The following is a 20,489-nucleotide window of genomic DNA, read 5'->3' as shown; positions in this document are numbered from 1 at the left end:
AACATGATGCTCGTGTGCAGTGCCAGTGGTCGGATATGAACTAACCTGATTTCCTCAAAGTACAAAAATAACAAAACTTTCCTCTCATGTGTCTTAAAGGAGAAGTCTAACCATCAGTCCTCCCTCCCACCTGACAATGCAGCCAACTTTCTTTATCTTTACTCCGATGATCAACAGCCCTGTCTTTTTATTCTGTTGAAGGATCTCACAAGAGAGGTCCTGACAGCTATTCTGATATTATTGAAAAGTTGTTTTTTTAAATCATCATACAAAAATGTCGTGCAGCCCTCTCCCAGTATTAATTAGGTAGTAGCTTAAATATTAGTTTAATAATTTTGCCTATATTTTACAACACTGACAACCAAAACTGTCAAACTTCCTTTTATATAAAGCTCTTTAGTATTTTGAAATGTATTTTTTTTTTATCTGAAAAGTATTGGTTTCTGACATAGTTTTTCTTCCTCTTCCTGGTTTCAACTTTTTTTCTGATTTATTTTTCTTATTATTATCTGTTTTCTTATCCTTCTTCATCGTTTTAAACAATTAACACATATTCTATAAATATTACCCCCCCCCATGAATCTCTTAATAATCAGAGAAACCTAAAATCAAGTCACTTCAAGATTATAGTTAAATTGTCATACAACTATATTATCAGAAACGCAGCAGTTTTAATTGTTTTCTTAGTTTAAATTATCAGATTTATTTATTTATACTGAGAAAATATATATAGTGTTAGATGAAGTTTTTGTAAAAAAAAAAAAAGGGAAAACGTTTAAAGATCCATCTTGACTGTGATATGCGTGGACAAAACATGATTCATTTCTCTTAACAACACCTAAATATAAAAAAATACATTGCATATTTTATTTACTTGCTTTTCAAATAAATAAATAAAAATATTAGATGATGCAAAAATAGCTTTTTCATTTTTTGTTTATTTGAACTCGTATGTAATGTTGAATGTTATGGCTTATTTGTTTCCTTAAATAAGACTTAAGAGTTTAATTTCAGATAGGAGAGCAGCGTAGTTGAAACTAATTTAATTCAGTGATTTAACGAATTGTATTTTTTTTTTTTTTTTTTTATTAAAATGGAGCGATAAATAAACTATTTATGCAAACAATAATGCCTTTTCATTGCAAAGAAATACCAAGCGAAATAAAATTGGTCAGACATTAGGATATTTTATTTTTCGTTTTTAACACTTAGTTTTTTTCGCTATATAGTGACACTTTTCTCTCAACTTTATAGGATAAATTACAGTTGGATCATATTCATATTACTTCTAAAGCATAGGCTCTACATATTGACCCAGTAGCTTTTGCTTTTCCTTTTGCATGGTGTGAAGACAATGACGAAGCAATAAAATTGTTATTTTAACAAAACAGCCCATAATAATGGGTTAATGACTATTAAATATCTCCTCCCCCTAATAAAAAACACTAGCTGCGCAAAAGGTTAATTGAAACAGAGGTTTCCCTTATTAGCACAAACTTTCTTCTAAACATTTGCCGTCGAAGAGCCCCCTTAACAGCTGGTTGTTGTTTTTGTTATTTTTGTTATTATTATTTTTTATTTTTGGTATCTTAAAGTTTTTAATTGAAACACTTAATAAGTACACACGTCACATCCATTTTGTTGCACAATCTCTTGTCTGGGTATCACCCAAAATGGCCGCTGTTCTGTTTGAGGGTTCGAAAAAAAAAAACCCATCTTCAGATCAATTGCATATAATGACATTGCTAAACTTTACTGAAATTCTTTTTTAAAACGCTGTATTGGGACTTTCTCTGTTGTATTTTATGAAAAGTGATGGAGAGAGTTTAACTGCTTTGTGACTATGAAGAACTTCCTCTGAAATGAAAAGGTCTTCTACATTTGGTGTGCTTATTTAACAAAAACAAACTGGATAATATGGGTCATCATGCATATTCTATAGCCGATGCCATTTGACTTCGGGGTGATTACGCAAATAGCCTGACCAACTATTTGCGTATCATAAAATCAACAAGAAAGTCCCCCCCCCCCCATAAATAATCTTAAAACTGCTAGCAATTATCACAAGTTTGCAATGCAAGATTTCCAGATTAACAAAAATGTTTTAACCGAGTACTTGCATGGACCGATGTTAAAAAAAACATTGATTTATTAAAAAGAATAATAATAAAAAATATATTAAAAAATAATTATATATAGGCTATGTATATATACATTTATTGCATAACCTCTTGATATCGCATGGTCAGTTTGAGAAAATGTTTGAACATATTTTGAACAAATATGAATCAAAATAAAACATTTAACAATAAAAGTATTCGTATTACTAAATTATAAATAATAAATAATAATAAATAAATTCATATTAATATATCATTATAAAAATTGATAACAATAAATCATTTATATAATAAATTATATATAAGAATATTTTGTGTAGCCTGAACGAATGAATGTATTAACGAAATAAATAAATAAATAAAAATATAACAAACAAATAAATAAATGTAGCAGAACAAACATGAGAAACACATTTGAGGACATCATTATTCATGCAGTATTGTCTAAAGATTAAATACAGCCTAGTAATGAAAAAAAAAACTAGGCTACTTTTTTTGATGAAACCAACAAAAGGAGGGTAAATCTTAACATTTATTTGACTAAAATCTGTATGTATGTCACATTATCAATGCTTCGTTTAAACTGTCTGACATCTGGATTTGTCACGGATTCTACTTTCTGTAGACCTTTGTCTAATCTTTTTTAATAAAATTGGAACATTGTTTCAGAAATCTTGAACTTAAAGAGACAAAATAATTGTATTTATATATAGTAACATATTTTGCACTTCTATATCTAAACACCTATATTCTGTATTCCTTATTCATCTATAGTAGAAACAATAATTTAGTGTTTATGAATTAAAGTTTGGTTGGACGCAAGTAAAAAAAATGACAACTTTGTTAAGTTGATTTGTAACCAATAAACAAAAATAAAGGTTCCATTTAGAGCCAAAATAGAATTTACAACCGCATGTCATGAGAAGTTTGAGTTTTTAGAATTACTTGTGTTTTAAAGAAAGCACAAACCAGTAATCTGTGATATAAATAACTTTTGTATCAAAAAGAAAAAAGAAACCATACAGTGAAAAACCTTTTAAAGGCTGTAAAGGGTTAAGAGCGTAACAGATGTAAAACCATGCAATTAAAAAAAAAAGTTTAAGGAGGTTGTGCTTTGCAAAATTTCAGATATTCCCATATTGCTTAGCTTTATGGTTAAAAGTAGATTTGTTTCAGTATTTTGTAAAACAATATGTTACTTATTGTGTAGTAAAATAGCTGTTTAAGAGTAACTTATAGCTAAGGTTTATCTTCCAAAACTGACTGGCAGAGTAACGGAGTCGTCGCTCGACAGAACTGCTACAGAAAATCTCATGCCGAAATAATGAGGTGCCTGCAAGCGGTATTTTGTTGAATAAAAAGCAGCATAATGAAGCTGCGCTAAAGCTTTAAAGAATTCTGCCTCCTCAAGAATCATTCTAATATATTTTGAAAAATAAAGACATGATGCAGCAGTAGAAACACGGATGCGCTGGATGTGTTATGCCAGACAAACGTCCACCAGCAGACAGGACTGAAAATACGGAAACGATCTCTCTTAAGTCTTTAACAACCATTAATATGGTGCTTTTACCCTGGTTATATGTAAATAACATAATGCATAACAGCAAGTACATGGCCTTTGCGTTGTGTATCAGTACTGTGTCTCATTCTCCGACAAATCAAGTCCTGAGATCAGCTGACGCGCTCATGTGACCAAGGCTCGCGAGGCTGCTCAAAATGGAGTTGTCGGAATCAGTGATGAAAGGGCTTCAAACCCTGGCCGAGCCGAATGTGTTCGACCTGAAATCATTTACGATATTTATGGACGTCGCATTCGACAGTCTGGACTCCTCTCGGGGCGAAAGCGTTCTAGGTAAGATGGTTGAGATTTTTTTCTTTGTGCTGCATTACTTCCGGTGCTTTGCAGACAAGAAGGAAGTCGCCCTGCGCCGAGTCTGTTGGTGATGTTATTTTCTAAGGCTTCACTTATTATATATCACCTAGCCCTAAAAGCTATGCAATAGCTGACAGACCAACGCTAGCCTTGCATGTGGCTTGCGTACTGCGCTAACACAGTACAGTGTAACGAATCCTCCGCTTAGCCGAATAGCTAAGCTAATAATACACATGGTGACCGATGAATTCTTCTTCTTTAAGAACTGAAATGTATAAGGAATCATGCACAGTTACTTGGTTATGGTCAGACGCATGCAAACGTAGCCTGCATGTCTTCCATCCAAGTAAAACAGCAGTTAATACATCCTCTGTGTTAGTTATCCGCTAAGCTTGTGTTCTGTCTCTTTTTTTCCCCTCCGCTTATGTTCTTTTTGTTTTAGTTTGTATTGAACCCGCTTAATTGGCATGGCAAATAATTGTACGTTTGTATTGACAAATCATTGTTAGTCTTGTTTGTTCAGTTCAAAACAATTCACGTAGCCTACGTTTCTCGTAAGCTCTCCCTTGTTCTCTCTCGCGCACATACTTCTCTTGAGAGCAATATTTCTTCTCTCGCAGGTCACCCAGAATTGAGACACATCGACCAGACCACCTTGAAACACTGTCATACCGCAGCAACGACCTTTATTCTGGAAGGCGTTAAACAAAATGCAGATAAATCAACTATTAGGTAACATGTTCCGAGATGGTTTTCTGACGATTATACAGACTGTTTAACACTTTTCCATTCTAAATATCTCGTGTGCTCTTTTAGCTCATGTCTTGAAGACGTCAGATTCCAGAATGAAAGAGTGGATACATTTTATAATTCATTCCAGGTAATGTTTTGTATGCCGATGATCCGCATCTTCTGAATGAAAGTACAGTTGCACTGCAGCATATTCAATGTTTCTTTTCTTTTAGAAACACAAGAAAAGTTTGGAATCTTTGTTGTCAAGGTGAGAAAATGTGTATATATAGATTGTTTACCACAACCAATTCAGTAGTGACTTTTTCCTGTTCTGCAGAGGGTAAATGAATCATGCGAAATTTGTATAACCGCTGCGATAGTTTTTTGTATTTATTATTTATTTATGCTCCTCAGCACTGATACATGTCCTCCCCATATAACGGATGCTGAATGGCGTCTTGAGTATTGTATAAAGGTACATTGTGGTTCTATAAGTTAGTATTTCTAACATTTTAATATTATCTCATAACCACTGATTTTTTTTTCTGCAGAATAGTCATGTGCATAAAGTCAATCAGCCATCATACCTGATTTCCTTAAACACCGAGGTATGTAGTACATATGTCCAGTAATTGCTGTTTTCTTCACTTTGAATAAAGTTTGGTTACTTTTACAGAGGGCTGGAGCTTCTTCAGAAATCAACTTTAGTTGCACCATGGACCAACTTCAGGTGTGTTTTGCAAAGTTGCACGATCATTAGCTTGCTCTATTTTCAATATTCATCGCTGATCAAGAGTTTTTTTTTTTTTTTTTTTTTTTAAGGCCTGGGCAAAATATACCGTTTTATTATTTGAGTGTTTCTTTAATCCTCCATAGAGGTCACTTTGTCTTCCTACAGTTAAATTTGTTGGGCCATCTTAATTGTACAAGAAGTCCTGGTCTAAAGAAACATAAAAGTGCAATTGATTATTTAAATAATTAAACCGTTATCTATAGTTTTTATTATTGTTGACCGTTAATATTCAAATGTCAGTTTTGGGTTTCTGCCTCTGTTTTAGCCTGCTTGGCAATTTTATTATCTTGGTCATTACACAGATGCCTGTGTTTGTTGTAGGGGTGACAGAAAGGTGAATTGTCCAAAAGATCAAGCCATAAAATTCTCATGCACTCAATCATGGTCACAATCACGTAGCAAATATCCCAGTAGCTCACTTTTTGAATCGGCCCACAATTTTATCAAACTCAAACCAGAAGGTTGCCACAGCATATAAAATACAATTATGACGAAATCGATGTGTTTTCATCTGTTATCACGGTTGACGGTCCATGTTATTAACTTGTTTGCGTAAAACTCAAAGCTTGTGAGGTTTATGATGACAACCAACAAATTATTTTGAAATGAAAGAGTTATTTGGCACTTAAGACTATACCGCATAACCGGGGCGTGTGCCTAAATGAAGAGTGTTGCAGCATAAACTTTTAACTTTATATTTAGCTCAGAGAGAGAAATTTGATTTGGTAAAATAATGGTTGGAAATAACATGTCCATGTATTTGCGGGTGACTAAACTGGTTTGTTTGAATTGTGTCTAGGATTTGGTTGGAAAAATGAAGGACGCAGCAAAGAGTCTCGAGAGGGCAGCCCAGTCTTGATTCCTGGATTCCTGGCTCTCTAGATTTCGGATGCCAAGAATTAATGAGCGAAACGTGTCTTTCCTTCAAGACGCAGTGCCCCATCAGTTTTTTTTCTCTTTGTTGATTTCTTGCATATATCGACTAGTATTCTGTAGCTTCTTTTCGTAAAATGTACAATAAAAATGCTGTTGATAATTAAACCTGCATTTGTGCAATTGTTTTAGAGCTCAGTCAGATGTTTTACTGATAAACGCATGTTTCCAAAAAAAAAAAATGACATTCAGTGTCTGACCTCTGGATCCCGTTACTGATGCAAACAACGCATTGTGTCTATATATAGGCTACTACAGAAACTAAACATTCTGAAGTTTGAGTGCCAGGACGGGGGTTTTATAGGCTATTACGTTGAAGTTAATGAGAATATGCGGATTGTTTGTGTTACTCTGCGAAATTTAATGAGTCATATTTGTAGCAGCAAAAATAACACCTAATTTCCATGGGAACTCCCGGCCACGCGCAGATTTCTCACTGCCCTCTGTGTTACGTTCACCACCATGAATTAATTTAAACAGACTATCGGGTAGGCTGAACATGTGATCGGCTACTATATGAACTGCTTCCTCAACGCCTTTGTGCTATTTAGTTTAACCGACTCTATGAATAGACCATCTAGGTGACTCATATTGTATGGTAAATTGATAACGTCTCAGTTATGAATTACATTCTTCTAAGCTGCTGAGGGATAGAGATAATTTTGCAGACAAAAGTAGTGAACGGTTCAAAACTGACCTACAAGATTTATTCTGTTGTGCAAACCTTACAAGCTGGACCGCGGTCAAACAGACTTTGACACGCAATTCTTTGTTATTGCTGAACGCGAGCAGCGCTGAATACACCGACACATATTCCCAGGCCACCCTTAAGGAATTAGATCACGTGGTGCACGGGGCGGTCGAACTACAAGCCATTTTGGGGACGGTGTCAGTTTCCACTGAACCATCAGCGCAGCATTTTTTCGAGCGAAAGACTGAAGGCGCTAGCCTAGAGAAAACGCACATCAGCCTGGCCGTTTTACTGGCGGGAGGTCTACAATCAAGAGCGCTTACAAATCTGCAACCTAGCACAGCACACACATCGATAACCGGACCTTTTTTATTTTTTATTATTATTGAAATGCGCCCTGCTCCGCCGTTCTCTTATTGCAATTGACAGCGTCTGCAGCCCATTTCAAGATGGCCGCTTGGCTCGTATTCATTTTCTACTGATCGCCTCCTAACTTTCATTGTCTAACCACCTCCTGGCTCGACTATTCGCTCCAGCTCAGTAAGGTATGTGTTCTTCGATATCTTCCCTTACCAATGTCTAATTTCACACTCCGTGCTCTAAATGCATGTGTGTTTTTGTGAGCGTAAAATGGAGACGTGTGTTAAAGTGGATGCGGGAACTGACAGGCTCGCGTACGCAACACTGGCTTTAGTCTCTCCGCGTGCTTCTAGATTTGAGTTATTTTATCTAGTAATATCGTATCCTGTCTGTGCGAATGATTCCTGTTTTGTTGTATGATATTCACTTATGGACATAATTATGTTCGCTTGACGTTTCTGGCTAAATGAAACGGTTTAGTTCCTAATGAATCCTGATGTGCACGCGAAATCGGCTAGAAACGCGTCGACTGTTCATGTGAGGCTGATTTCTAAAGGATTTTGTGTTTGTCGTCTCATTGAGCAGTTTTCTGATTTTATAGATATACGTTCTGTATGATGTTTACGAGCGGACAAACTCGTCGTTTTGATGAATTATACATATTTGTGTGTTTTCTTAACTTGAATTTACACGGTAACCTAAACGTGTCCTGTTGTCGGATTTCCAGGACAAAGCTTTCAGCGGTTGACAGCAAACATTGACTACACGGTTCATGTGTGGTTGATTAAACAACACATATTTATAAGCCCAGGTACTTATTTAACATATTTAAAATGTTTTCAGTGGTTCCTTTCATTTGTCCAAATGACCTGAAGAATACTTCTCTATATGGCTTGGAGAGGGGTTTGGTTCTTACATCAGTTTGTTGGACTTTGACAAACACATTTGTCTATTGTTTACTTATATATATATTAAAAAAGCTTAAACAAGCTCGAACAATAAGTTTATAATGTATAGGCTAAGCCTTCCTGTGGCTTGTCACGTCAAGAAGAAAAAAATAGCCTATTGAATTTTTCTCGGCATCTTGTTTTAGATTTTTATTTTTTATTAATAAGGTTATTGTCTTGCGCAGGTTTTTTCATTTTAATTTTTTTATTTAAAAACCGCAGTTTTTATACCTGAGACCTAGGTACATAATTTTGTTTAATATAACTTCTCTGACTCCCCGTAGTTGTGAATGTCAGAGCTAAATATAAAGTGATGTGTTTTTTTATAATATTGATGACTTTAACACGGTCTGTGAGCATGTCAAGTATTCTCATCTGCTTAATCAGGTGGAATTCTATAATGTTAGGCTACCTGTATTCATCGAAATAGGCCAGACAGGGCTTTGTAAACTCTGCACTTTCTCACGTGGCACAATTCATGTATAAGGGTTATTTCCTTCTTTTGACAGTTAGTTATTCTGTAGCCTACGTATAGCACCACCATAACCAGAATACTTGTTTAGTCAGAGTTCAAAAAGTTTGTGGTTTTGTCTTTATAACCAACCGAAAGGCTTGTAGCACAAAGAGCACTGCATCATGTTGTGACTGGTGGATGTTTTACTGAATAAATGTTAGATCACGTACGCCTTTATTTATTTAATAAGCAAGGGCACAGGTTGATATTTTTCCTCTGTGGGTTGATCTGGGCTTGAAAGTTGTTTTGATACCCTCTACCGTGAAATATCAGAATTCGTGCCGGGTGCTTTGTTTTCTCGCGTGTTCTTGGAATCGTTTGCTTAACTTCCAATTGTCATACCTAGATGACATCAACCTTTAATGCATGATCTTTAAAACGCATTTTATGTAACTTACTTTTGGTAGCCTATGCTTCATCCACGCAGCACGAGTATGAAAAGGTAGTTAATACTTCGTGCTCCCATGGTTGTGAGCTCATTCAGCACTTCATACCACTTTAGCTCTTAGTGAATGCCCCGACGTAATAAGGTGTTTCAAAACGTATCAGTTTAATCCAAGGTGCATTCATAGGCAGTGAACGACTGCAACAGTGATCCATGCAGGAGGGAGAGGATGTCAAAGCAAAGCCAAGACCAGCATCATCAATAATACGACCGTTCAGTCTGTTAAGATAGAATGTTTTGAAAGGCCGTTATAACATTTTTAACGTGCGATATTTATTTTAAATCGACGTTTGCGCGCTCACTGCGTTCTACTCGGAACGTTCCGTTTCATCTGTTTGGTACGTTGCCACGTAATGCAGCTTTAGTTGCTATAGAAACCGTAAGAAGGGTTTGTCACGTAAAGTTCATTTACGCAGACTGCCTTCATAACTGATTCAGTATAGTATGGTGCGTTGTGCAGTGTTATGTCTGGTATGTAGTGTAGCGAATCTGACTTTGCTGCAATATAAGGATCGTTTTCATCGCAATCGTGTCTTTTCACAGCCCGAATACCTTTGTGTAAGAGATGATCTAAAAATCGCGCAAATTCTGTTATTCCGTGAATATACACAACAGCCCATTATAACAAAATGGTAAAGTCTCAGGTAATTAACTCCTCATGATTGTTTTCATTAGCAGTTGTTTATAGTTACAAGTCTTTATCATCTTATTTTGGTGCACCCGCAGGGTCATCTCCATCCCATGACGATGCATCGTACAACAAGGATCAAGATCACGGAGCTCAATCCCCATTTGATGTGTGTCTTGTGTGGTGGATATTTCATAGATGCAACAACAATCATAGAATGCTTGCACTCATGTGAGTATATGAGTTGTGTTGCTCTATTTTTCTCTCTATATAATAAATCGTACCTAGACCATGTGTCTTATCCTCTGTCATTTTTCTGATCCTCAGTTTGTAAAATGTGCATTGTCCGGTACCTGGAAACCAGCAAATACTGTCCCATATGTGATGTACAGGTCCACAAAACGAAGCCGCTTCTCAATATTCGGTAACCTTTAAAATCACTGTCTATTCCATCTTACCACTTGTTGTAAATAGTTATTCATAATAATTCTGACTATGGATACACTATGGATATATCTCAAATGCTGTGTATATTGTGTGTTCTGTGCATTTTAATGTGATAATTATGAAATAACATGAATTTTAGTTGGTTGCAACAGTATTGTTTGAAGTGCAAAGGTTTTCCAAAAAAAAAAATTGGTTTGACCAACACCCGTCTCCTCACAGGTCTGACAAAACTCTACAGGACATTGTATACAAGTTGGTTCCTGGTCTTTTCAAAAGTAAGTCAGTCACTGTGAAAGATTCTTTTTATTGTTTGTAATTATTTACACATGCTTTGATCTGGAAATTTATTTTTTTGTGCAGATGAAATGAAGCGTAGGAGAGATTTTTACGCTGAACACCCATCTGTTGATGGTAAGTAGTTAATGTACCTAAGCAAATAAATTGGTTTTGTTAGGATAACCATTTGAACAGACTCTGTTGTGTTTAGTCTAATTGAAAACTGATTAAAAATGTATTTATTTTTTTTACAAAGCTGCAAATGGATCAAATGAGGATCGAGGAGAAGTTGCTGATGAAGACAAGCGAATCATCACAGATGATGAAATTATCAGTCTGTCAATTGAGTTTTTTGATCAAAGGTATGTATTTACAGATGTCTGTATGAGTAATTTTTGCTGTCAGTGTATCTGTCTGTATGGTTACTAGAGTTTGAAAAATGTGTACCAAAATTTGAAGTGGCCATAGTGTAAAGATATTTTATTTGAGAAGTTATAATTTAGTATTTAATTTACAACTATTGTACTATTTATTCTTCAGGGCCCAACATCAAGCCAGCACAGATGAGAAGCAAAAAGAAGAGGTAATTAAGTGCTTGCTGATGCTGAAAGTCTTTTTCTCCCCTCTCTCTCTCTTTCTGTAATGATGGTGATACAGATTACACCAATAGTAAAACTTATCTGAATAATGTTATTTTTAACCACACAGGTTAATAATAAAAGATACTTACAGTGCCCTGCTGCAATGACTGTGATGCATTTGAGGAAATTTCTGAGAAGCAAAATGGATATACCTCCTACTTTTCAGGTAATGCAATCACTGTTATTGCAGATTAAGTTTTTCACTTTTATGTAACAGTGGAAGTTTAGTAGATCAGTGTTTCATCACATAATTTAAGAGAAAGAGGGTATTTTTAAATAAACATTAATTGATGATCTTGCATCATCCATTATGGTTTGATATTGATTGACTGGTGCTTGTTTTTTTATTATATATATATATTATCGTTCTTTGTTTTAACAGATTGAAGTTATGTATGAGGATGAGCCTTTGAAGGATTACTACACATTAATGGACATTGCCTACATCTACACTTGGAGAAGAGTGAGTTCTTACGTTTGTTTTTTTACTGTCAAATCTGCTGACTAAGTGAGTGAAATATCGAAAGTAAGTGAAACATTATAACAGGTCATTTATTTATCTTTGACAATTAGTTATTTTGTGGATTGGGAATTTTAGTAGCTCAGTATCCATCGTTCAATAATAATATGCCTTCTGTTATTTTCGAACTTTCCGTAGAATGGACCACTGCCTCTGAAATACCGCGTGCGGCCCAGCTGTAAAAAAATGAAGATGGCCCATCCACAAGATGGCGTGAACAATACAAACCGCTCTGAAAGCGACTCGGCCAGCGACAAGGCCAGCAGTCCCGCTGGAGTACCATCCACCTCCTCACCACTACCGAGTCCAAGCACACTGGTTCAGCCTTCACAACCTCATTTCACCCATATCTCCAACCCTATTAACGGCACGACGATGACAAGCCCAAATCGACAGTTCACCTTAGGCAACAAAGTGCGAAAGACGGCGCTGAACGGATCTTCCACGTCATCGGGATGATGAGGGACTACACGACGAAGCCAACGCCAGATATAATCCAGCTATTTCCATGCCAACGTAGTGTCATGTAGATCCATTTCTTTTTGTCATTATCATCAATATATTATACATGTAACTTTAACGTTGTGGAAATGACGCACTTCATTCACATTGCGGGAATTTCTAAGTTTGCGTGAGAACGTTAGAGGCCCATTTATTTACAAAGTGGAGCGCAGAGCGACGGTTGAGGCATTGTCAAAATGCAGAAATGACTGAATTATACCTGTCTTTTTATATATTTTTACTTTCGTCTACAGTTTCCCTAAACAAACTGCGTTATCTGTTGCTTGTATTTTACATGTGTATTAATGTTCTTTAAAAGCATGATAATAAGCATTTACTTTTGATTTTAGTTTGCCTTTTCTGGGGTAGTTACTAAACATTCCTGGTATATTCTGGCCTTTAATAATGTATCAACGAAAGGCATATATATAGTTCAGAATTAAAGGACAAAATACTATATTAGGACTGCGTTAAAAGGGATGAAGAAATCCAAAGTTAAGTTGTAGTCGGCGTAATGATTTTTATTATTCAAAGTTCTTGAAAATTCCAGTTTAATCTTTGCAGTTATTGTACGATTTGTCCGGGTCTGTCAGTTTGGTCTCGAAGTCATGCTCCAGTACTGTATAGCATGCACATAGCCTGTATCTTTCAGACTGCATCCAAGCGATCACATACACGAACTGGTCAGAAGACAAACAGCTACTGGTATGCCCCAAAACTTCTTATTCTGGACAACATTTTGATGTCTTCAGTGTTCATTGTCTTATTGGTCGATTGTAGACTATTGACAGCTATTGTATTGTGACTGTTGCACAGTATAAAACATCTAAATAAATCATTTTACACTTTCAATCGTTTTCTTGCGTTTTAATGCAGCTTCTAATCATAGAAAGAGAGACAAGTCTACATACACCCGAAAATCTTCATGAATTTGCACAATATCCGACTATATTTATTCACTTTTATGTAAAATAAGTAGCTATTATGGTGAACAAGTTTGACATTTTAGTATTCAAGAGGACCCATTATCTTCAGTATTAGCTCATCTCTCAGTTGACAAACTTAAAGAAATAATCATAAAGTTTGGCACAGTAGAGAACAGCGCTGTATTGTTATTTTATTCATAAAGAAAGCCTATCCTTAAGCGCGGATGTCACTAGGCTGAATTAAATACTTGTGCAGTAAACTGGTAATAAACGAAGAAGTTAATCTTATTAATTTACGATCACATCCATTTGACCTCATGTCTGATGCGAAGAAAGTATTGCGAGGCAGGTGCTAACTTCACGAACTGTAGTTCAAATAGCTTAGAGGTCGCCTGTAAGTACCCACTCGGAACTTTTTTTTCGAACAAAGCCTACCTGTCAGACGACAGAAACGGAGAATTTGTCGGTGAATCTCTCCATGAGGCGAGGTGTACTTGATTCCATAGGCTACTTACACTGAGGTAGTATTTAAAGTTATTTATTTTAACGGGATATGCAGTCCATCTGTAATATGCTAGCTGACAGTTTCAGTAATAATCTGGTACGTCTACATGGTCTTCAAAGACTTAAGAAATTTTGTAGAATGCATGCATGTATAAATGCTGGGACTCCCGTAGTAAGACTATAACCCCCCCCCCCCCCCCCCCCCCCCCCCTTGCCCACTCAGACTTGCAACGCGGTAGTATCTTATAAAACTAATTTGGACCTAACGCTATAAATTGCTTGAGTTATTATAGAATAAACAAGACATAAGAAAATCCCTACCACCAGAGATGTTGACTCAGCTTAGCAGTGAATTTAGAGGTGGAAATGACCAAAAAGTGGACATGTTTTACATTCAGTTTGTGACGTTCAAAATAATCTCTTTAAGAAAATGAAGAAACATTTTGAGAAAATTGCTTTTTCCAAAAAATGTATTCATCTCTGCTCACTTTGCCTTGCCCTGGTTGACGTCACGATGAATGAACTGCGCAAATAAATGTAGGCCTATATTCATGTTCTTGATTAATTACATTCAACAGCATTTATAAACAAATTCGTAGCAAAGCCTTGCTCATTATGAGAGAATTTCTTTGTTAGAAGTGACATTTAAGTAAATGAATACACTTCTCATCTTTGAGCTGGCGTTTAAAGCCCGATTTGATTGATTTTTTTATTTTTTAAATAGAGGTGTATAACCTTAATACATTGATTACATATCCAATAATGGTCCACTCCAGATATAAAAATCTAAATGACAAACTTATATGTTTGACAATTTTAGGCCCATATAACTAAATACAGAATAACTGATACTGTTTTAAGTGATTGGCCAAACAGTAATCTCAGGACAGAAAGTGCATGAATTGCAACTGCCAACAAGTAAATATGAAAGGCATGCTGGAAATTATGAATGCATATCTAATTGGTAACCTGCTCAACTTACCGCATCACTGAAGTTTGAAGAGGGTAGATAAACAAGAGGGACAACTCTCAAGTGAACAATCACGTACGGAAAGTTTGTATTCTCTTTGACGATATTTTTGCCTATATGATGCACGAACTATAACAAGCACTAGTTGCTTTTTTGTTCTGAAACATATTTAAAGAAAATGTGAGAGTGTGAAGACTAGTAATTGTTAAATATCAGTGCTGCTGTGCCTGCCGTTGTCTCTGTGATAAGCATGAAGGCATTGAGTGAGGGGGCAGCTGCTCTGTCCCGATATCACACATTCATCGACTGTTTTTGAATCTTATATAATATCCCAATCTTATTATGGGTTCTTTTTTACCTGCTATTGTCCCTGATTTGAACATATGCGCGTTTCAGCACGAAACATTTGATGAACGTTGACAGCAAGCTCACCGACGAACGCGGTGCCTATCACTTCCGGTTTGTTGCCAAGACAACGGTCGCACGCCTTCTCTAAACTCACAACAAACGCTCATTCCTAATGGAAGCTTAAACCTACTTTTTATTTATTTTTTGTCGCGTTCACTCAGCTTTTTGTCTCATTGCTCCGATTTGGGATACTCATAACTATGAGTCAACGACAGATTCTGCAAGGTGAGAAAGTGAGATCCAAGTTACGTTAAAAATGTAAAATGTTAATAAAAACTGCTAACCGTTAGTGCTTACTGTTCTTAATTTTGTAGTTTTTCTTTTCTTTTTTTGCAATAATTGTGGGCATTGATTCGTCTTATTTTTATTATTATTATTATTATTATTATTATTATTATTATTATTATTATTATTATGCAGTGTTTGAGCAGTACCAGAAGGCAAGAACACAATTTGTGCAAACTGTAGCAGATCTTGCAGCAAGACCACAAAATACTGAAACACTTCAAAATGCTGGTGAGTATTTAAAATGTCTATTTTGTTTAAGGGAGGTTTCTGCATGAATTGTGGTATGGCATTTGCTTGTATTAACTTATTATGTAATACTTATATAATTTCTAATTTAATAATTGAAAGGAGACATATTATGCCCCTTTTTAAAATATTTAATGTAAGTCTCTGGTGTCCCAAGAATGTGTGTGTGAAGTTTCAGCTCAAAATTCCCCACAGATAATTTATTATATAATTTTGAAAACAGAATTATGTAAGCAGAAACACTGCTGGTTTTCGTGTCTGTCTCTTTAAATGCAAATTAACTGCTTTTTCCAGAATAGAGCTGTGCCATTACAACTCGAACCTGCTAAAAACAGATTTTGTTTCTGATTATGTTTATCCTGCACACACGAGTTACAAAAAACAGTTGATCTGTGAAGGTAAAAAGCTGGAAAATAAATCACATTTTTATTTGAGATCTGTGTGGCAGCAGCAATATACAGTAAATAAAATAATACACCCACAGATTTCATTATATGGCACCTTTATATATATATATATATATATATATATATATATATATATATATATATATATATATATATATATATATATGTATATATATATATATATATATATTATATATATATATATATATATATATTTTTTTTTACAAATTTGTCCAAATCCAACCTTCACATAACTCAAGAAATTTCTAATTTGATTTGATTTAGTTTTTTGTTTGTCCTTACATATAATGTTTGAAAAGAAGCATTTATTTCAAACCTTTCAAAACTCAGGACTGATGGGGGTAAAAAAGAGGCCATAGCAAATGTTTCTTTGAACAAGGATCTGAAACAATATCTTTCATTTTCTCCCAAACACAGTTTCTGGACAAAATGTCTTCAAAAGAAGTTACTAAGTTACATTTTTTAATTCATATTACAGAAGGAATACATGTGCTCATGCTTACCCTGATCTCTTTTGGAACTCAGAAGAATATTTAGTTTAGATATATTTTATTACATGATTTGAATCGTTGAAAGTATATCCTCCCCTCATCTGCTCTCAAGTGTCTTTCCACTCCTGTTTTCTCCACTGCACAAATGTGCTCACTGCTCACTCTCTTTGGCTTAGGTGTAATGTCCCTTTTGAGGCCTCTCCTCTTGGATGCAGTCCCAACTATTCAGCAGACAGCAGCTCTGGCTCTCGGAAGGCTTGCCAACTATAACGATGACCTGGCTGAGGCTGTAGTAAAGGGAGACATTCTTCCTCAGCTTGTGTACTCCCTGGCTGAGCAAAACGTGAGTTTCATTAGCTGTGCCTCTCAGCTCTAATTTCAATGAATAGGTTTGCATTTGTGGTGTTGAACTTTAATGTCTACATTTGATTTTGCACAATGCAAAAATGTCCATTAACACTGTCAGTCAAGCAATCCATGCTTATATAATTTGCATTTTACCATATTTAAGTTATTCTTTAAATGTTAAAAAAAAAAAGGGAAAAAAACACCCTTGGGAGAAACCAGGCTCTGTTGGGGTCCAGTTCTCCTCTTGTCTACATTAATGGACATGGTGTGATACTGGTCTGCTTCAGCAGAGAAAACAAAACACTATTAAGCGGCGGTCCTAAGTCTTTTCTCTAAAACTCATTGTAAGAATGCTATTACGCTGTCAGAGAGGCCTCATCAGAAGTATAAAACACTTTCCACAGAAGGCCCTTTTATAAAACTGAATAATATAGAATGTGATGTATAACTTACTGTTGTTTATTAAAGGCAGATTTGCTGGTGATTTAATGAACATTTTAGTGTATTTACTGGTCAATTGTTTTGTCCTTTTCCCTCTGGATTACTGGGATATGAAAGACAGTGTTTCTATAAGAAAGCTGCAGCATTCGTGCTTCGGGCTGTTGCTAAGCACTCTCCTGAACTGGCCCAGGCCGTGGTGGACTGTGGAGCACTGGACGCTCTTGTCATCTCCCTGGAGGAGTTTGACCCTGGGGTCAAAGAGGCTGCTGGATGGGCAATAAGCTACATTGCCAGACATAATGCACGTCAGTTTGCATAAAAAGGTCATTTTTTATTCTTTCTCACAATTCGTCAATGTTCCTTTTGTTTATTGCTTCTCCTGCTGTGCAGAGCTGTCTCAGGCAGTGGTTGATGCTGGAGTTGTGCCTCTGCTCGTGCTATGCATCCAGGAACCTGAAATCGCCCTGAAGAGGGTTGCAGCTTCAGCTCTGAGTGACATAGCCAAACACTCCCCAGAGCTGGCTCAAACCGTGGTGGACACAGGGGCGATCGCCCACCTAGCACAGATGATCCTAAACCCAGATGCCAAATTGAAGGTGACTCAGGCTACAGATTTAGTAATCAATGATATGCAGGTTTAATTTGACAGTACATTTTTTCCTCCTCTTTAAAGAGGCAGGTTTTTTCAGCTCTCAGCCAAATCGCCAAGCACTCCGTAGACGTAGCCGAGATGGTGGTGGAAGCCGAGATATTTCCCGCTGCACTGGTTTGCCTAAAGGACCCGGATGAATATGTTCGGAAGAATGTCGCCACTCTTATTCGGGAAATCACAAAACACACCCCCGAGGTACCTACCACATACAGAACATAGCCACTAAATGATTTCAAGATGCTTGGGTAAGTTTGGAATCTCCACTTTGTCAGCTCTTTGACACCCCTTTTAAATAACATGGTGTGAGGCAGCTAGTCTGTAAACCATGGAGAATGTGGGTCTGTTATTTATCACCAGTTCAACACAGGAAACAGACAATTGGAAACCACATTTGCATCACCCATTTTTTTCACCTGGCCAAAACTGTTTTGCTTTTCTGGTCTGCCTCACTAATTGTTTATCATTATGTCACACTGGCTTACGTGTTTGCTTGTTTGCATTGTGTGTTTCCTACTCAGCTGTCCCAGATAATAGTGAATGTGGGGGGTGTAGCAGCTGTGATTGACTACCTCGGGGACTCCAAAGGGAATGTACGCCTGCCGGGGATCATGATGCTGGGCTATGTGGCTACACACTCTGAGAACTTAGCCATGGCTGTGATTGTATCTAAAGTCTGTTATCACATCCTTTCATAAGCTCGCATGTAAAATTTGAATTAAACTACACATAACTACACAAAAGTTTGGGGTTAGTATAATTTATTTTTTGAAGGAAATTAATCCTTTTATTCAGCAAGAAAGAAAGCATTCAATTGGTCAAATGTGAGAGAGTTTTACATCGTAAAATAATTTGAAAAATCATTTCAAATAAATGCTGTTCTTTTGAGCATTCAAATGATCAAACACTCCTGAAAAAAGTATCAATGTTTTCATATGCATATTGAGCAGTACAAACATTTTCAACTGTGATTATAATTGTAAAAAAAAATTATAATGCTTCTTGAGCATTAAATCAGCTTTTTAGAATGACTTCTGAAGGACCAAGTGATACTGAATTTTGGAATAATGACCCAAAAATTCAGACTTGCCATCACTGGAATACATAAATTTTTTATAAAAATAAAAAATAAAAGTTTTTTTTAATTGTAAAAATATTCCAGAATATTAGTGCTCTTACTGTATTTTGATTACTGTATCTTTGTGAGCATAAGAGACTTCTTTCAAAAATATTTACAAAATCTTACCATCCCCAAACTTTTGAACAGTAGTGTATTTCTCTCATAATACTGATTATGATCATAACTGATTCTCCACTTCTGTAGGGAGTGTCACAGTTGGCTATCTGTCTGGAGGAAGAGCAAGAGGATCACATCAAAGCAGCAACAGCTTGGGCATTTGGCCAGATCGGCCGACACACACCCGAGCATGCAAAAGCTGTTGCTGTGGCCAATGTGTTCCCTAAACTCTTAAATCTCTATTTGGACACGAAAAGTTCTGAAGACCTGCAGATCAAGGTGAGCTCATTCTTAAAGTGACTGATAGAGGTACCCTTTTTCATTTCAGTGTAAATAATTTTTTACCGAAATGGAATATATCTATTCCAAACGGAATATATCAATGCAATCAACAACTGCTACCCTAAAGAGATTGTCAGGTTTTGACCATTAGATTAGATTTTTAGTAATTGTTGTCTCTTCTTTGCTTTGTTTACATGCTAAAATAAAAGGCCAAGAAGGCACTGAAGAGCATCCTTCAAAAGTGTACTTATCTACCAGCACTGGAGCCTCTTCTCTATGAAGCTCCCAGCAACATTCTTAAGCATGTCATCTGCCAGTTCAGTAAGGTAGTGGGAACTTCATCAACACATTTTATGGGATCAGCATTTGTTATTCCCAATCAGAAAAGTTCAAATAGCATTTTTCTATTTCCCCCCAATCTTACAGGTTCTTCCTCATGACAGTAAAGCACGCCGCTTGTTTGTTACCAGTGGCGGTCTGAAGAAAGTACAGGAGATCAAAGCAGATCCTGGTTCTGCAATTCAGGAATATATCAATGCAATCAACAACTGCTACCCTGAAGAGATTGTCAGGTTCTTACACATTTATATGAATAATAACCAGTACAATATCAACATATTTTTTAAAAAAAGTGCATTTATAATGCTGTAAACTTTAGTGCGCTGTATAGTTTTTGATGTCCCACTGATTGGCCCTTCTTTTACAGGTATTATTCTCCTGGTTACTCTGAGACCTTGCTGGAAAGGATTGACAACTTTCAGCCAGTGTGATTTTTGTTCACTGAAACACTTATGGATGCCTTTTAAAAAGCTGTGGAAAATGAAAATCACATCATCACATCTGTGAC

At 36.1% G+C, this 20,489-nt stretch overlaps 3 protein-coding genes across 3 annotated transcripts; all 3 read left to right on the top strand.

Annotated features, from left to right (window-relative positions):
* The first annotated feature begins 3,792 nt into the window (after positions 1–3,792).
* commd3 (COMM domain containing 3) lies at positions 3,793–6,577 on the top strand. The gene is made up of 8 exons (XM_026200993.1): positions 3,793–3,975; positions 4,617–4,728; positions 4,813–4,876; positions 4,962–4,996; positions 5,143–5,203; positions 5,280–5,336; positions 5,405–5,458; positions 6,321–6,577. Exons 1-8 carry the CDS (start codon positions 3,840–3,842, stop codon positions 6,378–6,380), a joined length of 579 nt encoding a protein of 192 aa, XP_026056778.1. The 5' UTR covers positions 3,793–3,839; the 3' UTR covers positions 6,381–6,577.
* Positions 6,578–7,075: 498 nt separating this feature from the next.
* Positions 7,076–13,276, top strand: bmi1a (bmi1 polycomb ring finger oncogene 1a). Its single transcript, XM_026200992.1, has 10 exons — positions 7,076–7,690; positions 10,138–10,270; positions 10,367–10,463; positions 10,706–10,761; positions 10,847–10,897; positions 11,019–11,124; positions 11,303–11,345; positions 11,471–11,569; positions 11,786–11,866; positions 12,062–13,276. The coding sequence occupies exons 2-10, from the start codon at positions 10,153–10,155 to the stop codon at positions 12,380–12,382; spliced, it is 972 nt and encodes a 323-aa protein (XP_026056777.1). The 5' UTR covers positions 7,076–7,690; positions 10,138–10,152; the 3' UTR covers positions 12,383–13,276.
* A 1,837-nt stretch (positions 13,277–15,113) lies between these two features.
* Positions 15,114–20,488, top strand: spag6 (sperm associated antigen 6). Its single transcript, XM_026200991.1, has 11 exons — positions 15,114–15,457; positions 15,653–15,748; positions 16,862–17,028; positions 17,596–17,779; positions 17,865–18,070; positions 18,148–18,321; positions 18,645–18,797; positions 19,448–19,639; positions 19,852–19,968; positions 20,069–20,214; positions 20,349–20,488. Exons 1-11 carry the CDS (start codon positions 15,433–15,435, stop codon positions 20,410–20,412), a joined length of 1,524 nt encoding a protein of 507 aa, XP_026056776.1. The 5' UTR covers positions 15,114–15,432; the 3' UTR covers positions 20,413–20,488.
* The last annotated feature ends 1 nt before the right edge of the window (position 20,489 follows it).

Source organism: Carassius auratus, chromosome 24, assembly GCF_003368295.1.
Source record: "Carassius auratus strain Wakin chromosome 24, ASM336829v1, whole genome shotgun sequence".
Taxonomy (NCBI): domain Eukaryota; kingdom Metazoa; phylum Chordata; class Actinopteri; order Cypriniformes; family Cyprinidae; genus Carassius; species Carassius auratus.
This window is presented reverse-complemented; position numbering and strand designations above follow the sequence as displayed.